At 34.0% G+C, this 19,898-nt stretch overlaps 1 protein-coding gene across 7 annotated transcripts in view; it reads right to left on the reverse strand.

Moving 5' to 3' along the window:
- The window catches only part of CDIN1 (CDAN1 interacting nuclease 1), a 180,382-nt gene that overhangs the window by 91,875 nt on the left and 68,609 nt on the right, over nucleotides 1-19,898 (reverse strand). The window contains exon 11 of one of the 7 annotated variants that reach the window (XM_075426921.1): nucleotides 13,825-14,420. The exons of 5 other annotated variants lie outside the window; for them this stretch is intronic. In XM_075426921.1, coding sequence (XP_075283036.1) covers nucleotides 14,396-14,420 — 25 coding nt within the window. In that variant the 3' untranslated portion in view covers nucleotides 13,825-14,395. Of the gene's footprint in view, nucleotides 1-13,824; nucleotides 14,421-18,064; nucleotides 18,230-19,898 lie in introns of those variants that run through there. One more of the 7 variants, XM_075426920.1, reaches the window with a different exon arrangement.

The raw sequence follows: 19,898 nt of genomic DNA on the forward strand, positions 1-19,898 counted from the left end.
CAGATCAGTGAATATTATGCTGACCAATATTATCTTATTGCCTCTCTGCACTGCACTGTAAACATTGTTGACCCTTGTATTATACTTAAATGTTAAACTCTGTATGACAAAATATCTCTTGTTCTGTTTTACAGCAATTTCTAGCACATTTTATTAGAATTTCTAGGTGTAGTTTCAATACACACAGTAAACACTAAGATGATGTGTAATAGAGCAGCAAAATAGTTCACTCCCCAGCCACTTCATATACAAACAGAACATCTCTAAACATGAGATATAAAAACAAGGTTGAGATTTTACTCTTAATTCATGTTGCTTAGAGGAAAGACATCATATATTTTTAAAAACCATATTCACATAATAAAAATGAGTATATCAGGAAATTGAAGAAGAACAATGATATAAAATACCACATTAACTGTTCCAAATTTTGTATTTCGTTCTGCATAACACCTCTGCTTCAAAAACAAGAACATAATAAAACAAAAATACCCAAAACACAACCTCCCAGATATCTTTTCAATACCTTTTTCATTCAAAGCAATTAGAGATTTCTCTGACAAGCCTTTTCTACCTTGTATTTATATCTCATCTTGTGTAAGAGCAAACAATCTTTTTTGCTATCACAAATCAGTATAAAATTATCTTTAAATAATCCTCATTTTTTTTGCAAACTTTGAGAGTCAATAATATCATCACAGCAAGTTCTGTAGTTTAATTACATATCATGTAAAACTAAATTAGAAGTGCTGTATTTCAAAACTGATTGTTAAACAACAGTAGGAAAAGGATTTTTTGATTATGTTACAAAGGCTTTCTTCTCTTCGTAATTATTTCTTGTTTTTTCTCAGCAGACTTACTCTTTAAGAAACTAGATTACTTAAGACTGAAGATAGTATTTGAAGGTGGAGTTTCTTTACCTCAAAAAGGGCACTGAAAACTTAGCTAAACTACTCCTTCTGCCATTAACCATAAGGAATAAAAAGGTGTGAGACATAAAAACTATGAACGTGTGAGGACAATTTTGCCTGTTTTTTTTTTTTTTTTTCCTCCTATTTCTGTGCCCTTGGCCCACAGGCTACAGGAGGCTTTCTACTTTTGAATTCAGGAGACACTGAAAATTTAAATATTTATTGGCAAATAAATGCTACTATGTCATAATTATTTCCATAAAATAATGTAAACCAAAACAATGCCTGTATGTTCTTAACATAATTTGATACAGTTATTCATTGCTACACATGTATAACATGTTTGTACCTCTGTTTAATTCTATGTATTTAAAAAATCTGGAAACATTTATGTTGAAAGTCTGAAATTTAATCTTTGTATGATGCAAGTTTGCTCTAGGTAAAAAGATGAGTATACCTGCAAAATGTAGCAGGATTGCTGCCTGCATTTTTCTCCATGAAAATGGCAGATATGACATCAACTTGTCTCACAAAATGACTCATCAGTTGGGATGAAGTTCAGTTAAATCCTACAAAAACTTAGGTAATGAATACTGGACCATAATAAATATCAACAGATAAAGATTTCCTTAGAACTGTAATATAAAGGAGGGAAAGCAGTAAAGTTGATTGCTATTTCAATTTCCTCTCAAACTTTTTTAACAACACTGAGGAGTTTCTTCTCTTTACTAATTGTAGGACATGGAACAGAAACTGGGACCTTTAGCTTCCATGAATGTTTTTTTACAAGTTTTCAGTTTGTCAGCAGATTTCACACTCTTCTGGGATACAGCAATTATATGGCACCCATATCCAGGAATTATATATTGATAGGTTAAAACAAATGCTATCACCTTACTAAAAACTGTTTGAACATTCAACTTGGTATTCACATCCAATGGAAAATATCAGCAACTCACAATGCTGACATTTTAAATTATACAGTATATTTTTTTCTTTCTGATACAAACAACATATAATGAGATTTACACAGTAAATTTTTAGTGGCTATGGTTTCAAAGAAAAAACACATAGTATACATACAAGAAATGTGAGAAGTGTTTATATATTGTCTACTATCCAAAGGTATATTTATGGCATATACTTTTTTTAAAAACTCTTTTGATAAAGAAATATAGAACAGCATTTCTAGAAAAGAGTAGATTGAAATGGTATAAACATTTTGAAAAAGAAGAATTTTTGTAATCCTCATGTGTGTGTTTCACGTAGAAACATTTACAGATGTTATCAAGACATGTGCAATAGCTGCTTTATGTTCTGCTGATCTATTTCCAGGTTTCTAATCAGTATCAGATTAATTTATGCTCACATTTCCTGAATGACAGGCATTTTTGAGCCACTAAAATTCATTGTAAAAAATGGAAATAGTCAACGAAACTATTTTCACATCTTTAAACACGGTTAAAATTTGCATTTTTTTAAAAGGCAAGGATAATCGTTAATCTACTGTGATAAGAGTAACTCTAAAATAATTCTTTCTACTATTTGACTCCTCTGATGTAACTGCTCATTTCCTCATTCCCTAAGCCATGCAAAACAAAGAGAAAAAAAAAGGCAAGCATTTCTAGAAAATGTCTTAATCTGGGCAAAATAAGCCTCTATGGCTTTGGTCCACAGAAGCTTTATTAGTTGCCTGGGCTCCACAGTGGGATAAACTATTTCATGCATGAAGGGATCAGCATTCCTTCTTCTAATCATTGCTATTGTACCCATTACAAAGCTCTCTGAACATCTCCTATGGATATCACATGCTATCTTAATCACCCCTCAATTAATAACTTTACACCTACACTTCAGTTCTGCCACTTCGGCATACATTGTTACTTTAGGATGACACTGAAGCCTTAACTGAGTATGTTGAGATTACAGTCGTTTTCCCACCACAAACACATTCCTACACTGAAAGTGTCCAGACAGCAGTTTCCAGTGAATAACAGTAACAGCTTAATACAACAGGTAATCCGTTCCTAGAGCCATGACAGATGTTGGTGCTCCTTTCTGTTGTGACCCTTCTGTAACTTTTAGAAGCAGAAACCATTTTCCTGTGTGCTTTGATAAGCAATGTGGTAGCTAACGCTGATTACATAAAAAGTGTCAGAAATCTCTGCTAGAATCAGCTAAACCTTTTATACCTCAAAGCTGTTGTGTTATACCCTGGGTTTGCTGGTGCACTATACTGTGTTCTTCTGAACGTTATATAAGTGGCCTTAAAGAGGAAAGAAGAATTGTTAGAAGTCAACAATTTTTACTTTATTAATATTTCAGCTCCTTTGCCAACTCATCTTACCTGTCTCCTCAGGTAGAAGTCACCTGTACCTTTTTAGTCGGCTTCCTGCCCACTTTTCAAAGATGGTGGGTGTTAAATTCTATAGGGAAATCGTATAAAGGAACACAGACTGACATCATGCTGAATATTCTCACTTGCAGAGGAAAACAGAAGTAATATCACCTGAAGATTTGCACTCTTTTTATATTCAAAATCAAGGATGTACAGATTCTTACAGGGTGAAAGGCACAGCGTGACCAAATTCTCTCACAACACACTTTCAGCTACATTATTCTCCTCTTCATATGATATTAAATCATGCACTCTAAGGTCCTGCTGGAGAAAGAAATAACTAACCTACATCTAGCTTTTTAAAAGCTTCCTCTTATCCTCTTTCCATCAGCCCTTAATCTTCCAGGAATATATACCTTCCAAAATTTACATACTGTACGGTTTGACAAACAGCAACATCCACTGTTTCCCAGAATACAGGTAGCACCAGAAATCTAACCAAAGTCTGCTATGCTTTCCTCTCCAGGATAAGTGTGTAGATCAGCATTTGTCTCTTACAACTTGTAAATGCCTAGGAGTTTTCCAACATATATATAACGAATACAAACTTAGATACAAAAGGTCTGTTTTCCTTAACTACTTTCTGTGGACCACTTAGATACAGTCCAAGCAAAGACGAGAAACACAAGTCCACACTACAGACAATAACATACTGCATCTACCACTGTACAGCATTTGTGTAATAAGCTTACGTTTAACAAATTAAGGATAAATGAAAACAAATTAAATTTTTTTAGCAAAATGGAACCAGCTGAAAGGCAAGATGCGTGGCCTGTTGAGACCCAACTAGTGTGCTGCAAACTATTTAGGAAAAGCAAAAAAAAAAAAAAAGGTGCTCCCCAGTATCTGGTAGTTACACTTGTGAAGAAAGCCTAAAAATACATAGAAAGCATAACTAAGAATGGAAGATCTATGTATGTCTTCAGACAAAGAGTGATATCTTTCTAATAATTGAAAATGGACTTTGACAAAAAATACTGTCTGTCGGGAGATGATCATATGCATGGCTCATACAAGGAATGGAGCTTAGGCATGGAAAGGAAGGACTTCAGAAAGAAGATATTGCCTACACAGCCCCTAAAGTAATCACTCGGAGAAAACATATGGCTGAGTGTAAAAGATGACAATTTAAGAGCAACAAAAAGTATGAACAGAATTATTATACAACACCACAAAATTTATCACGGAAGTAACAGTCTGCAAAACAGGAAACCTAATTTTAAATAAGTATGGTTTTGAATTGCAAATAAATATAATTTTAGGACAGTAATACAGTTTCAGTAAGGTACAGCCTACATTCAGAGAGAAATTGATCATAAGAATAGGGACTCTGCAAGAGTTAATATGGGGATGGCCGCTCCCTGGCAAAATGGAAACGCTGTACAGGCAGCTTTCAGGAGTGGAATAACAAAGAAAAACTTGTAATAAGTATGGCCTGCACAGTTCCTAGACTGTTAAAAGGTATTGTTTAAAGTCACAGAAAAAAATAACAGAGGGAGCAAAGCCAAAATCTTCATAGGTGACTATGGATTTAAAGATTATTATTCTGATGTTGGTAAATACAAACACGTAAGTTGTTTTTGTCATCTGGTTTGCCTTAATCAAGAGCAAAAAATTCATTTATAACACTGTACACAAATGCCATGTTTATATCAGTATCATATGCAGCTTGCATGAAAAAGTATACATTAAAATGAAGAACAGCAATTCATGTAACGGTCAAAGACAACCAATAACAAAACCACGAAATTCCAGTTGTCAAACATAATTTACTATGTATATTTCTTCTCTTCTCTGCTAAAACAGTAATTATTAAAACTAAAGTGATATGAGTGAGTGTTTATGACTTCTTATTAAATACCTTGACTTAAAGCAGTGTTCATTTAAGCTTAAGGTTAAAGAAAATCATGTAGAGATCTCTGTGCGATGGCCTAGTGACTTTATATCCTCTTGTCAAACCTCGGCAGTTTTATTTGTAGTGATACATGCCAGAGAAGGTTGGAGGTTAAAGTTGATAGTAGGGCCAATAGGAAAGCCAACCAACTTCTTCCAAAAGATTACAACCTTTAACATATTAGGATCTGCCGGCAGTTACTGCTAGCTGTGTAAGTTTACATTTGTGTACTCTTCTGTGAGCTGATCCCCAAACTCCAGACCAACAAGATTTAAAAAAACCTGCCACTTCCTACATTCCTTCAATTATTCCTTCATAATTTTCTTACCAATTAAGCTATTAATTTAGTTTTTGATATTGTACTGATGCTTAGCTCTTACCGTTAGTTTTCAGCAGATCATTAACAGGTACATAAAATCTTTTTCCTCATTTTCTTCAGCCTAATTTTCACCCTGAAAACTGAAGAAAAGCTTTCCTAACCTAGGAAATCTCACATTAAATGTAGTATCAGCACAGTCTACTGAACTAAAAATGTACAGATTTCCCTTTCTCCCACTTACTTCGACATCGCTTCCTCTGGGACTTTCTTAAAAAAAAGTAATACAGACAAAATAACGATAAATTAAATCACACAGAAACACTCAATACTTGAGTTCAAATGGGACCTCTCGAGATTGTCTAGTCCTGCTCCAAGCAGGGCGAACTAGAGACGGTTGCTCAGGGCTTTGTCTAGTTGGGTTTTGAATATTTCCAAGGATGGAGACTTCACAACCTCACTGGGCAGCCTGCTCCAGTGTTTGACAGCTCCCACAATAAAAAAAGATTTTTCTCATTTTTCAGCAGATTTTTCTGTACTTTGGTTTTTGACCATTGCCTCTTGTCCCATCACCGGGCACCACTGAGAATAGTCTGTCTCTGTATTTTTTACTCCCTCCCATCAGGTATTTCTGTACATTGACAAGATCTCCCCTGATCTTGCTGTTTTCCAGGCTAAACAGAATCACAGAATGTAGGGGTTGGAAGGGACCTCTGTGGGTCATCTTGTCCAACCCTCCTGCCGAAGCAGGGTAAACAGTTGGAGCTCTCTCAGCCTCTCTTCATATGAAAGATGCCCCAATCCCTTCGTCATCTTTCTGGCTCTTAACTGGACTTGCTGCAAGTTACTGTTTGTCTCAGTACAGTCGTGGATCTCAGGCTCTATATGATCGCTTAAGCTAAAGGATGAAATTTTTACACATTATTACTAGGCAAAACTAATAGTGATGGCTGTTCTACTCTTACTTGCACTGAGGACAGCACAAGTTTTTCCACTGACTTCAAACACAACTAGACCTCTGCTAGACAGACAATTCTATGTAAAAGATGATAATATCTATTTACTGTATACACCCATGATGGCCACAAGAATATTTAAATATAAAATACAATGAAGATTTTTTTCAGTTATATACATTTGATAGCATTTAGACAATAAACAACTTTTCTCACACTGTATCTGAAACCTTTAACTTGCAGGTGTACAGAAACCAGTCCATAGTTATCCATTACTGTACTTCTACACCTTTGCATTTTGAAATTAATAAGTACTCCAGAAACTCTACACATAATATTATTGCTGCTGTAGAAGAACAACATAGCAGAAAAATCTATTATGCTTAACTTTTATATTTTATACAAAGGTAAATGCACATCTATGTCGAATTTATTTTTTTGAAGTGTCAGACTTCTAAGTTTCTCCCACTTTTCCGCTCCCTCTTTCAAAACCCAGAGAAGAACATTTGGCAAATGCAAAGATTTTGCATTCCACATCCCATACCACTTAGCTGTTGTTACAAATTTAATTATGCAAAACTCAATGGGCTCTAATAAAATCTGACTAAGTAATTAATACTCTAAAACATACAGTGTGAGCTCCTGAAAGGAATGTTCTACACAAATTCCCTCATGTCATAGAAAAGACTCATGCAGTACAGTATATTTCTCCACAGGCAAAAAAAATTCCCGTGACGTTAACAGCTTTTTTCATCCCATCCGCAATTAACTAAAGCATCTTAACACATTCCATTGTTTAAAAAGTTAATTTTTCTACTAGTTTCAGTTCAGACACAGTCACTGGTGCATATCACAGCAAAACCAGAGGGAGAGTATTAAAGCAGATGTAAGAAATATTTATATCAACAGCAAGGCACAACTTTAAACTACCATTTTACTGATATGCACAAGAAGGACCATGATAGTATCACAATATTATGTTCAAATTTCATGTTTTAGTTACATTGATGCAATTCAGACACACATATGTACACTCATATACATATATATATATATTTTGAGACAAGATCTACATTATGATGCAGATGTTCCCCTGAGATGTGCACATGAAGCAGATTCTCCCACCATGCCAATTCCACAGAATCGGCCTAATTTTGTGGTCTGTTCAAGCCAGGGAGAGCCTGAGCAAGCTAAGGGTCTTAGGACTATTACACCCTGTTGGTCCCGCAGCAATTAAATAAATAAAAAATATTCTACAACTAATTTTCAGAGCTCCACATGATGATTTTACGAGAAGGGCCAAAAAAGCACAGGACACAAAAGACAGTATGACATGCTTTTACAACTGGGAAAGTCTTTTCCGTTAACAGTGAGAACACAGACTGTTCTCTCTGAACTTGTTCCCCCAGACATTTTGTAGAGAAGCACGATTTGAGTGGTAGTTTGACATTATTTGTATTTTTCCTAGAATCCTATCCTTTATCTCCTTAACACAAGCCAAAAAAACATCTGGAACTTTACGTTGTTTTCATAACGTTTTATGCCAAAGCACAGACAGTACTCCTGGATTATTTTTCTCTTCCTTGACACACTATAAATGGTGATAAGAAAATGAAAGTTATGAGAAAAATATGTGCTTAGGTTTACACTTTTGCTACAAGAGTAAAGATTTTTCGTAACAGAGCATATTCATACATATGTATCTGCAGTGTCTTTTACCCTGAGTTTTAAGAGAACACCTTATCAATTTTAAGTTTGACTTTGCAATATTTCTATGTAGTATCAGTCTTTTACAGGTAGTGAATTTCAAATATAGAAGCAACAAGTAATTTGCTTGGGAGTACAGAAGAGATCAATAAAGGAACAGAGATTCAAAGCTAGATTTATAGCCATTATAGCTTACCCTGTCCATTGTCCAAAGACAAAAGCATGAGAATCATGGTTACTAAGAATCATAATGCATAACTGTGTAAATGAAGACCATTATTCTATCTTTGTCGTCTTATTACTGGCATCATGAAACCCTCAGCTTGTATTGAGGCTGGATGTGCTGACTACTGGGCAAACGTGTAAGGAGCTAGAGTCTGCCCTCCAAGAAGTCAGACTAAGTTTTCTGTCCTCTGATAACACACAGTTCTCTCTTGAATGCTGCATTTTGTAGTGATACAAAATGTCTATTGTTTCCAATAAAGGATTATCATCAGTAAGGAGAGGTCTTTAGATCTAGGAAATGTGATTTTTAACAAAAGAAAAAACATTTTTAAAGTAACTTCATTACACATACAAAAAAAAAAAATTACTGTGCCAAACATTAACACACTGTGCGGCAGTAATTTTCACTGGGAGCTTAGCGTGCTTACCGAAGTCTAAAAAAGTTACTGGTGAAAAACATTCATCTCTGGTATGACACATGGCAACAAAGTCATAAAAACCCACCTACACAAAATTTTAGTGAGCAGAAAACATATCACTAGTAGAAAGGGAAAGCAAGCAAACTCAACATTTGACTTGAGCTTCTACTGGACTTACAAGTCCAAAGGAAGGGATCAAAACTAACAATTCTGCAGGAGCCCATCAGTTGCAGACTGAAGAATATCAGATTGTAGAGTAGATTCTACAGAAGCATTATCACATCTAACAGCCCTACCACCCCAGAAGGAGTGAGTGTGAACAAAGGGACACAAGTTGAAAACAGAAAGGAGTTTGATGACAGCATGATGTGAAGCACTTCTTTCACAAAAACATGCACACCATGTACAGAAAGCTTACCAAAGCTGATTGTGCACGTTCTGCGATATTCTCGTAGTTTGGATAGTTCTGAGTCCTCAAGCCTCATGAAGCTCAGCAATTAAGAAAACAGTGAGGCATTTTTATGCAGAACAGTGCCACACACTTGTAAATTCTCAGCAGTATCTTAGTCACCTTCCTCACACGGTCATTGTCCAGTGTATGATACAGAGGCCGAGCTATTCATTTGTGCTCCAGTTCAAGGTACGTTTGCAATCAGAAAACCCTTATTTTTCTTAAAAGAAAAAACACCAACTCCAAGAACAGGGATGATTTTCCATTTTTATGATTAGTCAGTGACAAAGTGAACACTGATATGAATTAACAATCCAAACTTAATTTACTAGAGGATATAGCAAAACCCTAAATATTGAAGTAATATTTTCATTATGAACGTGTTTTATAATGTACTCGGCCAGCAATTACAACTACAAAACTGACAGAGTTTTAGCATTTGCAGAAAATGCACTTTGGTGAAGTTGATTTAATTGTAAAAAACCTTGCTACACAACGACAGCTTGCATGCAGATTCATTTGGTAGTTGTCTACGGCAAACCAATTGGTCAATGCAATTGATGTGTGTGCAACAGGGTGATTAAATGAGAAGAAAACAGCAGAAATTGGAAATATACTTTGAAATGTATTTTCACAGCATATAACATAGAAACCTATGATGAGGAAGAGCACACTGACTCTACCAAACAGGCAAATGAACTTCTGTCAGTATGTCAGTTATATTGTTCTGTGGGTAATTGTGATAACATAATTTTACATTAAGAAGCTAAAAGTTTACTTTATTAAAAAAAAAAGCAAAACAGAAACTTGTTAAAAGCATAACAAACTAAAAAACCCCAAACAGATAAATCACTCAGCTAAGAAAACCTGAAATATGCTCTAAGATGCTATCCATAGTCTGTGTGTTAAAAGCTAAAGGACACATATCCACACACACAAAATAAAGCTATCACTGCTGTGTGGACTGTAGAATATTTTTACAGCTATTTTTCCTCATCCTTGGAAACACACATTACTCTTAATACAGTAACATCCTGAAATTTTATAACATTTTGTATTTCTTTGAAATGAAAAGTCCATTTTATTATTTTTTAATTAAATCTATTTCCCCGAAAGGTCTTTCAAGGCTCTACAAACTACCTTACATTTTATTATTGTTGACAGTTATCTAAACTACGCTTCAATGCCCTCTTTATCTGTTGGTCAACAATTGAAAGATCATATGCTAAAAAGACTTGTGCTTTCTCTTCTTTTAGCCCTATAATTACGGCATTTTAATACATTTCTTCATAGTCATTAAGAGAGCACAATGTTAAAAATTAATGAAATGAGACAATTTTGAGTTTAACAACCATAAATACATAAAACATAAATTTGTCTCAATTGTAGATATGAAAAAAGCCTTCTTGAAATCATATGAGATTACCAAATTGTCATGATTTTGCTTTTGCTGTCTAAGGGTATTTAAATGATGTATGGCAGCCTGACAATACTACAGTGTTGTTACATACCCTACAAGAGAGGTAAACATTTCTGTCAAACATTCAAATTCCATTGGTTTTAGTATGTTTTTGTTTAAATATATGCATGCCAATAAAAAAGTGGTATTGCTGGATGATGCTAAAATGGAGGAAGAAAAGAAAAGAGAGGAAGCAAGACAAAGACATACGAAGGGAAAAATGATCATAAGTCAGTTGTAAAATCCTGACATATAATGTAAAATATCACCATAATAACAACTACCTACAGCAGTCTTTAATAACACTTATAATAAACAACAAGATCTTCTTAATTTGGATTTTTTTTCTAAGAAACAGGGCTCACTATATTAACGTATCACACATTTTTGCAACAGATGTGTTAATAAATGGCTTTTTATTTTATACTGAGAGGAATTCAGTGTTTCTCAGTACATCACCACCTCTATATACAACAACTAAATATAGGGTGCAACTGTACTACAGCCACAATATTACTGATTACTTCCAAAAGGTATTACTACTGAGCAAATTATACAGCTTATCTTTTAAAACTAAGTTAAGTTTTTCAAGGTATAAGTTCTTTATGGTTTCTCAAGTAAATGTTGAAAAGACACAGTGCAACATCAAGTGAGAAGATTACAGATTTTTTTTTTTTCCCCCTGTAAGATAGACATGCTCACAAAAAGAGAAGTTACTCTGCAGAAGATTTTTTAGGGTTGTCAGACTGTTATATTATGAACAACCTTATTAGTCTTTTATAATTACAATAGGTACCTCTGGACAAGATCGAGCAGACATGACAAATGCTTCTGACTTCTTTTTAAATCAAACCTGGAAGGTCATCGCTAAACAAACAGAACGCTATACAACTGGGGCCATAAATTGTGAAGCTAACAAAAGGGTAAGTTTTTTTGATATTAAAAATTGAAATTATTCTGTTCAGGCTTTTCTGTATAAATTCAAGAAATAAGAGGATGAAATGGTTTAAAAAAAGATAAGTGGCTAAAGAATAAGAAATTCTTACAAACTTCATTATCACACTTTCAGCAGCTGAAGCTGTATTTTAATGTCTTTAAAGTGGTTGCTTTATTTTACAAATATGTTCTTAAAGATAATTCCCTAATGAGGATTTACTCATGTTTGCATTTACTTTTTTTTCAGCATTATGATGAAACTGTGGACAGTTAAATAAAAAACAAAACAGAGTCTCAAATACATTCTCAAATCTATAGGACTTGCTTGCTGTTATCCTCAAATCAAACCAGTAAAAGGATAACATACTACTGCGCATTTTTCCTAACATTTTAATATTGTTTTAGGATCACTTAACAGTACTGGTAGTTTTGGATTAAATTTAATTTGTATGGAGATAAACAGTAACTTAAGTAACGAGAACTGGAAACCAATTGATGGATCTCACTTTTAAATCTTGTAATTCAGTTTGGAGAGGAAATGTAAGGATTGAATTAGAAAGCTGTAAACTTGATGAGAATTAGTGGTATAAAGCAAAAGAAAATGAAACCTTCAGTTATTTTCCTTACAGTTAGGCTGAATGAAATTGTAAATCAACAAAAGATTTGGATGGCACTCAAATCAACAGCTTTACCTAATAAAAGTTCTAACAGAGCACTGAGCATACAATTTGAAACAAATACAAAATAAATATGAAATACGAATGACTTCAAAAAGAACCATATGAGAAGCAAAACAGTAAAATCACCAAAATTCAAGCAAAGGAAATTTGAACTGAAATGTATGATGGGCAATTAAGTACCTATTTTGACAATTCTAAGTGGTCAAGTTTTAAAAGTATGACACAGAAACCTTAACCTATCTATATATGAGTGATAAATGAGGCATTTTGTGTCATTACATTCCCATAAATCATTTTCTTTAACTGCTGATGGCTTTTATCAGGTCTAACCTTTTCAAGCTTCTATCAGAGTGCTAACATTTTCAACTTTGACACATACGCAGTTCACAAATTCTGCACCTGATTAACTCTGGACAGAAGCTCACTGCCATCATTGTCTTCTTCAAGTTGGGTTACAGCTTCAGTGTCTCAAAAACTCACATGCATCCTTTGTATGCCAGAAAAAAATCTCTCCTAATGTGTAGGGCTGTGTTGCAAAGCATGCAAGATACTTCCCTTTTTGAAACAAATAAATGAGAATACACTTTCAAAATTACTCTTCTACAGAGAGCCTAAAAGATGCGTACTTTTCATTATTTTAAAATCAAGTAAATAGTACATTCCAAATAAAGAGATATAAATAATGTGATCAATTTTACATGACTAATTCAAACAAACTTGGGATCAAATCAACTTGATTAGACGAAAAATGTTGTGGTCAAAGTCTCTGAGGTAAGGAACAATAAAAAGTTCAAAAAACTCTAAATATTGCAGTGTATTATATATACGATGTTACAAAATATTGCAATTATACACTGATCACAGGCCCTTAAATAATTTTGTGGGATCCCTCACTAAATTCTTCTCTGAACTATTTTGCAAATTTCAAAGATTATAAATTGCAGTATCTTGAAATTGTTAATTTGAAAGACTCAACTTCAGCATTACAGCACTTAGAACACACAATGAATTTAAGCATGATAAACTTAGAACACAATAAATGCAACAGCAGAAGAAGAAATACAGGAAATAATGTTTTATCATGCATAAGTGAACCCAAAGACTTCAAGGAACACTTGCTTTCTGTAGAAACTAAAATTAAACTACATATTTGGAAGACACACTCAAATTTCACTACAAATAGCTGATAAAACAGTTGATAAAAACATCTAGGTGTCTGTCTTCAAAAACATTTTAACTTACTGTACTAATCCAACAACAAGAAGCCAGCAATACAGTAGTTCCTTCTGCCTTAGTAGCATCAAGACATACTAAGAATGGTAGTAAAGTTGTAGTCAAAACACCTCAATTTTCACTATTTTTAAAATTTAAAAACGTGCAGAACACAATTTAATTCAGATGTATTTCTGTATTTGAAACAAGCAGTGAAACATTCACAGAAATGCATTTACAAGATGCAATTGATCTAGACACACAAACAAAGCTCCAGTTTAAAGAGATACTGTCTTTAATAATATTAGTCAGATCGAAGACATTTTCATGTTGGTTGTGTGACCACCGTAAGCCTGGTCCTTCAGATGGTATTAGTTTTGATAAGAGCTAACTAGATGTCAGACCTAAATAATGAAACCTGAAGAGACAGGCTTGAACCATGCTAATAGGAACGTCCACAGAGGCTCCTGTGTAGTTGATTGTCTCTTGTTGATGAACAACAAATCTTAGAAAAATAGTGGAAGAAGGACACATTTTCTGAGCATCACAGCTAAACCAGCCTTGTAATGTCAATATTTAAGGTCCTTCCAAGAAAAATTAAAAAGTTCTTTATTTCACTAATAATGTCACACAACAGAAACATTGTGCAGTTACACTTTGACAATTCAGATGTAAATCTTGGAACATCTCTAAGTATTCATGACAAAGGCATATTTATCAGATAAAACAAAAGGACATGATTTCTTGATGTTCATATCAAAGACTAGTGATGGATGAGAGCATGCTAGTCAAATGACAAAGCAGAAGGAACACAGATGCTTGCTATTTTGATTAGGAGAGGGAACTGCAGATCTTCCTAAATTAAGACATAAACATTTTAAAATTATACACACAAATATACACATAAGTTTGTATAACACTGTCTATGCATAGGAGCTTGATATGTTCTCAAGCAGACATGCTACAAATACTAGCTAGAATATCTGCCACTTTACTTAAGGTCAGAAGAAGCCACAGAGAGTAAAGAAAATCAAACATTGGCTTCCACCAATCCCAGGTAATTGCTTATGAATTTATACATTCAGAAGCAATTTTGGCTTTCTTCTATTAAAACTTCCCAAATAATGAGAAAGAATCATTTAACCTTTTTTCTTGTAATTTGTTTCCTACTGCCTTAGACCTAGGTTTAAATTATGCTTATGTGAAATTACATTTATGTAATTTAAAATTGCATAAAATAAATGTGAACATTATCAAAAACAAAAGTGTAGACTGTTTATGTGGATGCAATATCGCAAGACAATTGTGAAATTTCAGAACCAAATTTTTATTGTAAGCTTTTACATTTTTAGTATGCAAGTCATCTTATTTCAGTGTCTTGCTTTATGTGTACCCAGGATGTACCAAACTAATTATGCATGTTTAATAACAACTCTTAAACATCAAGAACTTTGCTTACTAAGCATGAGAGTCACAACCACTGTCAGTGACAGCCAAAACTTTGTTAAATTTGTAGATCTGTATGCAGTGGCAAGGTGCAATGAGGCCCAATGATACTTTCACAAAGTACTTGTCAAATGATGATAACATTCAACTCCTTGAAATCCATCTTTCTCCTTTAAGCAGGCAGTAACTATAAAGCAGATCACTCTGATACCTCTTCTATTAAAATTCTGCAGTGAGTGAACAACTTTTTGATATTCTCAAGAAATCACCCTGGTCACTCTAGCTCTGAACAGATAAAGAAAAGCCACTTTGCTAACTGGAGAATCATTCATAAAACATACTTGTTTATACCTTGCTGTAGTTATGAAACCTACAAATAAAGTGCTAAAAAATGAAAATATACTATAATCCAGAATACCTGCATTTTTTAAAAAAAATGAGTCCCCACATACAGTTTTCAGGAATTTACAAGAAGGAACATTTTATAATCTATAGAAAAGTACGTAATTGAACATAACCGGTGACACTGAGGGGGGGGGAAAGACATTTGAATTAAAAATATTCTTAACGCAAAAATATTTTAATTATTGATAAAATTATTTTTACCTGACCCTTTGAGCAGAAATTCATTCATTCATTCACAGATTGAATTATATAATGTCACAGAAGAATTACATAATGTCTGTTTGAAATGTAGTGTTTAAAAAAAACACACCAACCCCAACAATCATTTTGCTCTGCTACTCAGAAGTCCTAGTAGGACACATCTGATGATGTACTTAATGCAACTTCTCCAAATACCCTGACTGCATCCTTTAATGCAAGATTAGCATCCTAGGAAAGCAGATTCTTGCGCTCTGGCAACACAAATCCATATTGTACAATCACCCAGAATCACCAAAATGTGGGCAGTTTCAATATATACTTCTCAGTCTCATCTTTGATCAAGAGCAACTGCTCTCACAGAGGCTGAACAGTAACTTGGGATGTCACATTCTTTCTGCCTGAGCCAAGATTTCCTAGACATAAGGAACTTGTGCAACTGTGTGCAAATGCGACTGCTGTCCATTAACCTGCTAGGGACTATGGAATCTAGTAATTTTATACCTCAAATGCCTGTTACATTGTACACTAACCTCACCAGTCTCATGTTTTTACATGCTTTATTTGTTGTGAGTCCTATCTGTAACCAGCTATTGACACTATTTATATTTTTCCTATATTAGTATGAATAGTTTTAAATCCTATACACAGTAGTTTATCACGTAATATATTAAAGGCTGCTTAAGACACAACTAAATTCCTCCACCTCTTGGACCTTTCTTGAAAAATTAACTGGATGCCCAATATATATAATATTCAATAGCATGTGAGAATAATTTTTATGCAACTCTGATAGTTAGAAAGATAGATAACTCAATTATTAGACCATCTATCAAAATATTCAGATGTATAAGAGGCTACTAAAAAGATTGATGACTGAGAAAGTCCACTGATTCTCTAGCCATCATATTCACACATTTGGCTAGACAACATTTTTCGCTGCCTTCACACGCAAGCTTCATTACCCATCACTCCACTGAAGAGAGTTTATTATGAGGCTGCCATCTTGGCAAGACTATTATTTAGATGATAAATGTTGGGGGAAAAAGTCTGTCTAGATTTTTTTTTCAAGATGAGCTTTTTGACAGATAAAACAAACAGCATCTACATTTCTAATTAACTTAAATTTGGCATATACAAATACAGGTCAGTAAAGCTATGATGTGCTACTAGATTATCTTCTGTCTGAATCTTGCCCTTAATTTGTAAAATGTAAATTAACTAATTAGAACAAAAGCAGCATTATTTGTGACAAAATGCTTCTTCTACTTCTTTGCTTTGTGACATTTATGATCAACTGTAGTCCTTCATTCTAACTCCTAATAGATGGATAATTATGCTCACACTAATTTATTAGGTTTTTAGTATTTTAAACCAAATGAAAACTTGAGATTTCTGAAGGCAAGGAAACACAACACACTGCAAACATGCAGCTAAATTACACACTTGCCAGCTTCACTTCATTCACAATATTATGCTGTTTACATGTATATGGCACATGAATACAGGTATGAAGGTGCCGCTTTCAGTATTCAAGTACCCAACTCAAAAGGAAAATCTCTATTAGCATTCTTAAAATTTCCTTGAAATCCCTGTATCCTTTCTGTGCGTGATGCATAGTAACAATAATATACTTAAGCTTTGTTCCTTAGTATTAAGAGTTAAATTTTGCTTTATAATCATACTACCCACCTCAATTGTCATTTGAAATGGATTAGACTAGCAAATATAGAATTACATGAAGCAAGGGGGAGTTGGTAATTCTTGAGTTTCAGCCCAGCAACTTGACCTTGTTAAATAAAAAATATATGATATCATAGTTTACAGGAAGAGATTCTTTTCACTTTGGTTTGGTTTTAACTATTACTAGACAGATAAAGACTCAACACTAAGAAATACATTGAAAATGTCAGATGTAAATGTCAATTAAAAATTACAAGAAATTCTGAAAGGTATGGTCTGTGGGGGGCTGACATTCTTTGACATAGTGGAGTGTCTGCAACCAGGCCTTTGGCAAGCATAGCAGGATCTATGCTGTCAGCTCCTATCGTACATAAACTTAGATGCTCGTCTAATCTGAATGAGAAATACCAGGAAAATTGGAGCTGAAGCCTTGCAGTAACGTGGATAGAAGCTGAAAATGCTCTATCTGCACTACATGAGTCTCCTGTGACATGATAATATTTAAGACAGTAGAGAAAAACATAAGGAAAAGATAACTTACACAAAGCTATGTAATGCTTCATTTACTGCTTTTTAAGTTGAGAGTGTAAGAATCTAACAGTGAAAGAGGTTTAAGTAATAGAATTAAATTATAATGAAAATCCCAATTTCATGTTCATATTAAACACAGTATCTAAGGAGAATAACGTATGGAAATACGTACTTACTTAATATCAGTAATTCAGATGTAAATGCTAAAATGAATACAGTATGGTCTGTTCTTTCTTTGCTTTGACAAAAATTAGTTTTGATACAAAATAAAACAACGTACAATGCTCAGCCAAACAATTAACATTATAGCAATGCTAGGCATAAGCTGTCTTCAGGCTCTGTTATTCGATCACGTTGTTAAAGAGGGCATGAGTGGTCAAATTTAAAAACATCATTTTTGAGCTAAAGTAAAAAAAAAAATTTTAGTTTTCATAAACTACATGTTGGTTTTTATACTTTTCATGTGTCATTAAATAAAGGTAACAATAATTCTTGTCAAATGTTGGAAATAAGCTAAATATATTGAACATTAGTGAAGTGCAGAGGCGCGCCTATATATGTGTGCGGAAGTGTACACATGTATCTCTTTATCTTGCAGGAGAACACAGAATTTTATCATCTTCACAAATTAAACTACTGAATCAGTAAACTAGCAGAAAATGGCACTATACAGTGTTTTTGATTCTCTTCTTGTCTATACACAGACATATCTCACTCAGTGCTACTAAGGTTAGCAAGTTGGCATGGCAAATTTTAAGAAAGTGAATCATTTTTGAAGAAACTTCTCTATATGAAGTCCTAAGTGGGAAAAATCATCATAAATTCTCTCTTCTATCTACATCCATTTTTATTTAAGATTAATTTACTAATTCAAGTGGAGCCAGGAGGGAGAGAAAAAGTAGCAGAGCAAAACCCAGCATGTGTGAAAATCTACAAGCATTAGATAGCTAAACAAACCCTAAGTCCCTCAGTGTTGCAGTAAGGTCAAAACCTTTCAGCATTGTACCAGTGTGTCAAAATATGTCAACAAACCATCATATTGCAAGAAGAAGAATGACCTTTCAGTTCTTCACGTTTGGGCTGCCAATGAAGCTCTGGATACTGGGTATGCATGAACAGTTTCCCTAGCCACTTGACAAATGCAACTCCCAAGGTTTCCTCCAAGTCAAGTTGTTATACCACCGGCTTTCAACTCACCAGTACAACTTTTTAAACCATTTGCTGTTGGAGAATATAGATCTTTTTACAGAACAGACATCCGTAAACCCTACCACCTACAATCAGACAACAATTATTACTTACACAGTCTTCATAGTAACATGTCAAACCATTTTAAACCACTGAACAGAAAAATACATATATTGTTCTGATGTTCTGATTCAGCCTTTGCTCACATATGATTCATCCTTATAGTCAACTGCAAACGAATTTGAACAGAACGCTCTTCTCAAAAAACCCTAAGAACACATCTTCTGTGTTTGTGACTGAAATACAATCCTTTGCACTGTTTCTGTTTGCATTTCTCTGAAAGAAATACCTTTTTAATCTACAGGACTCTATGATAATTTTACTATGACAGTTACAAGATGAAGTCTCAAGATCAGACATAATGTATTAATTAACAACACATTTAATCATTAATTTAAGCTTCTAAAAAGTGTGGTTACTATTTTAAAATTGCTTATGGGAAACTTGCTTTTATTTCTTCTTTCAAAAAAGCAGCAGCACAGGACTAACAACATTTAGAATACAAGCAAACGGGGGAAGGAATTTAGCACAGGTATGGCTTACTATTCTTATTCAAAGAGAAGACGAAACACTTCTCTTTCACTATGTGAAATTACCTTTAGTTTAATATCAGTGTCATATATGACATTTTCATATGCTCTTCCTCACATATAGTAAAGTTTCTTTAGCTAATAACAGCGTCAAGCTTCCTCCTGGGACTCTCTAGAAATTACATTTGAGAATGTACATACGCCTTAGCCAGGCTTGCAGAAGACAGAAAATGTGAATTGTTTGTATTTGAGTTTAGATCTTCTTACAGCAAGTCACTGACAGTGCACCCACT

Source organism: Opisthocomus hoazin, chromosome 7, assembly GCF_030867145.1.
Source record: "Opisthocomus hoazin isolate bOpiHoa1 chromosome 7, bOpiHoa1.hap1, whole genome shotgun sequence".
In the NCBI taxonomy this organism is placed as follows: domain Eukaryota; kingdom Metazoa; phylum Chordata; class Aves; order Opisthocomiformes; family Opisthocomidae; genus Opisthocomus; species Opisthocomus hoazin.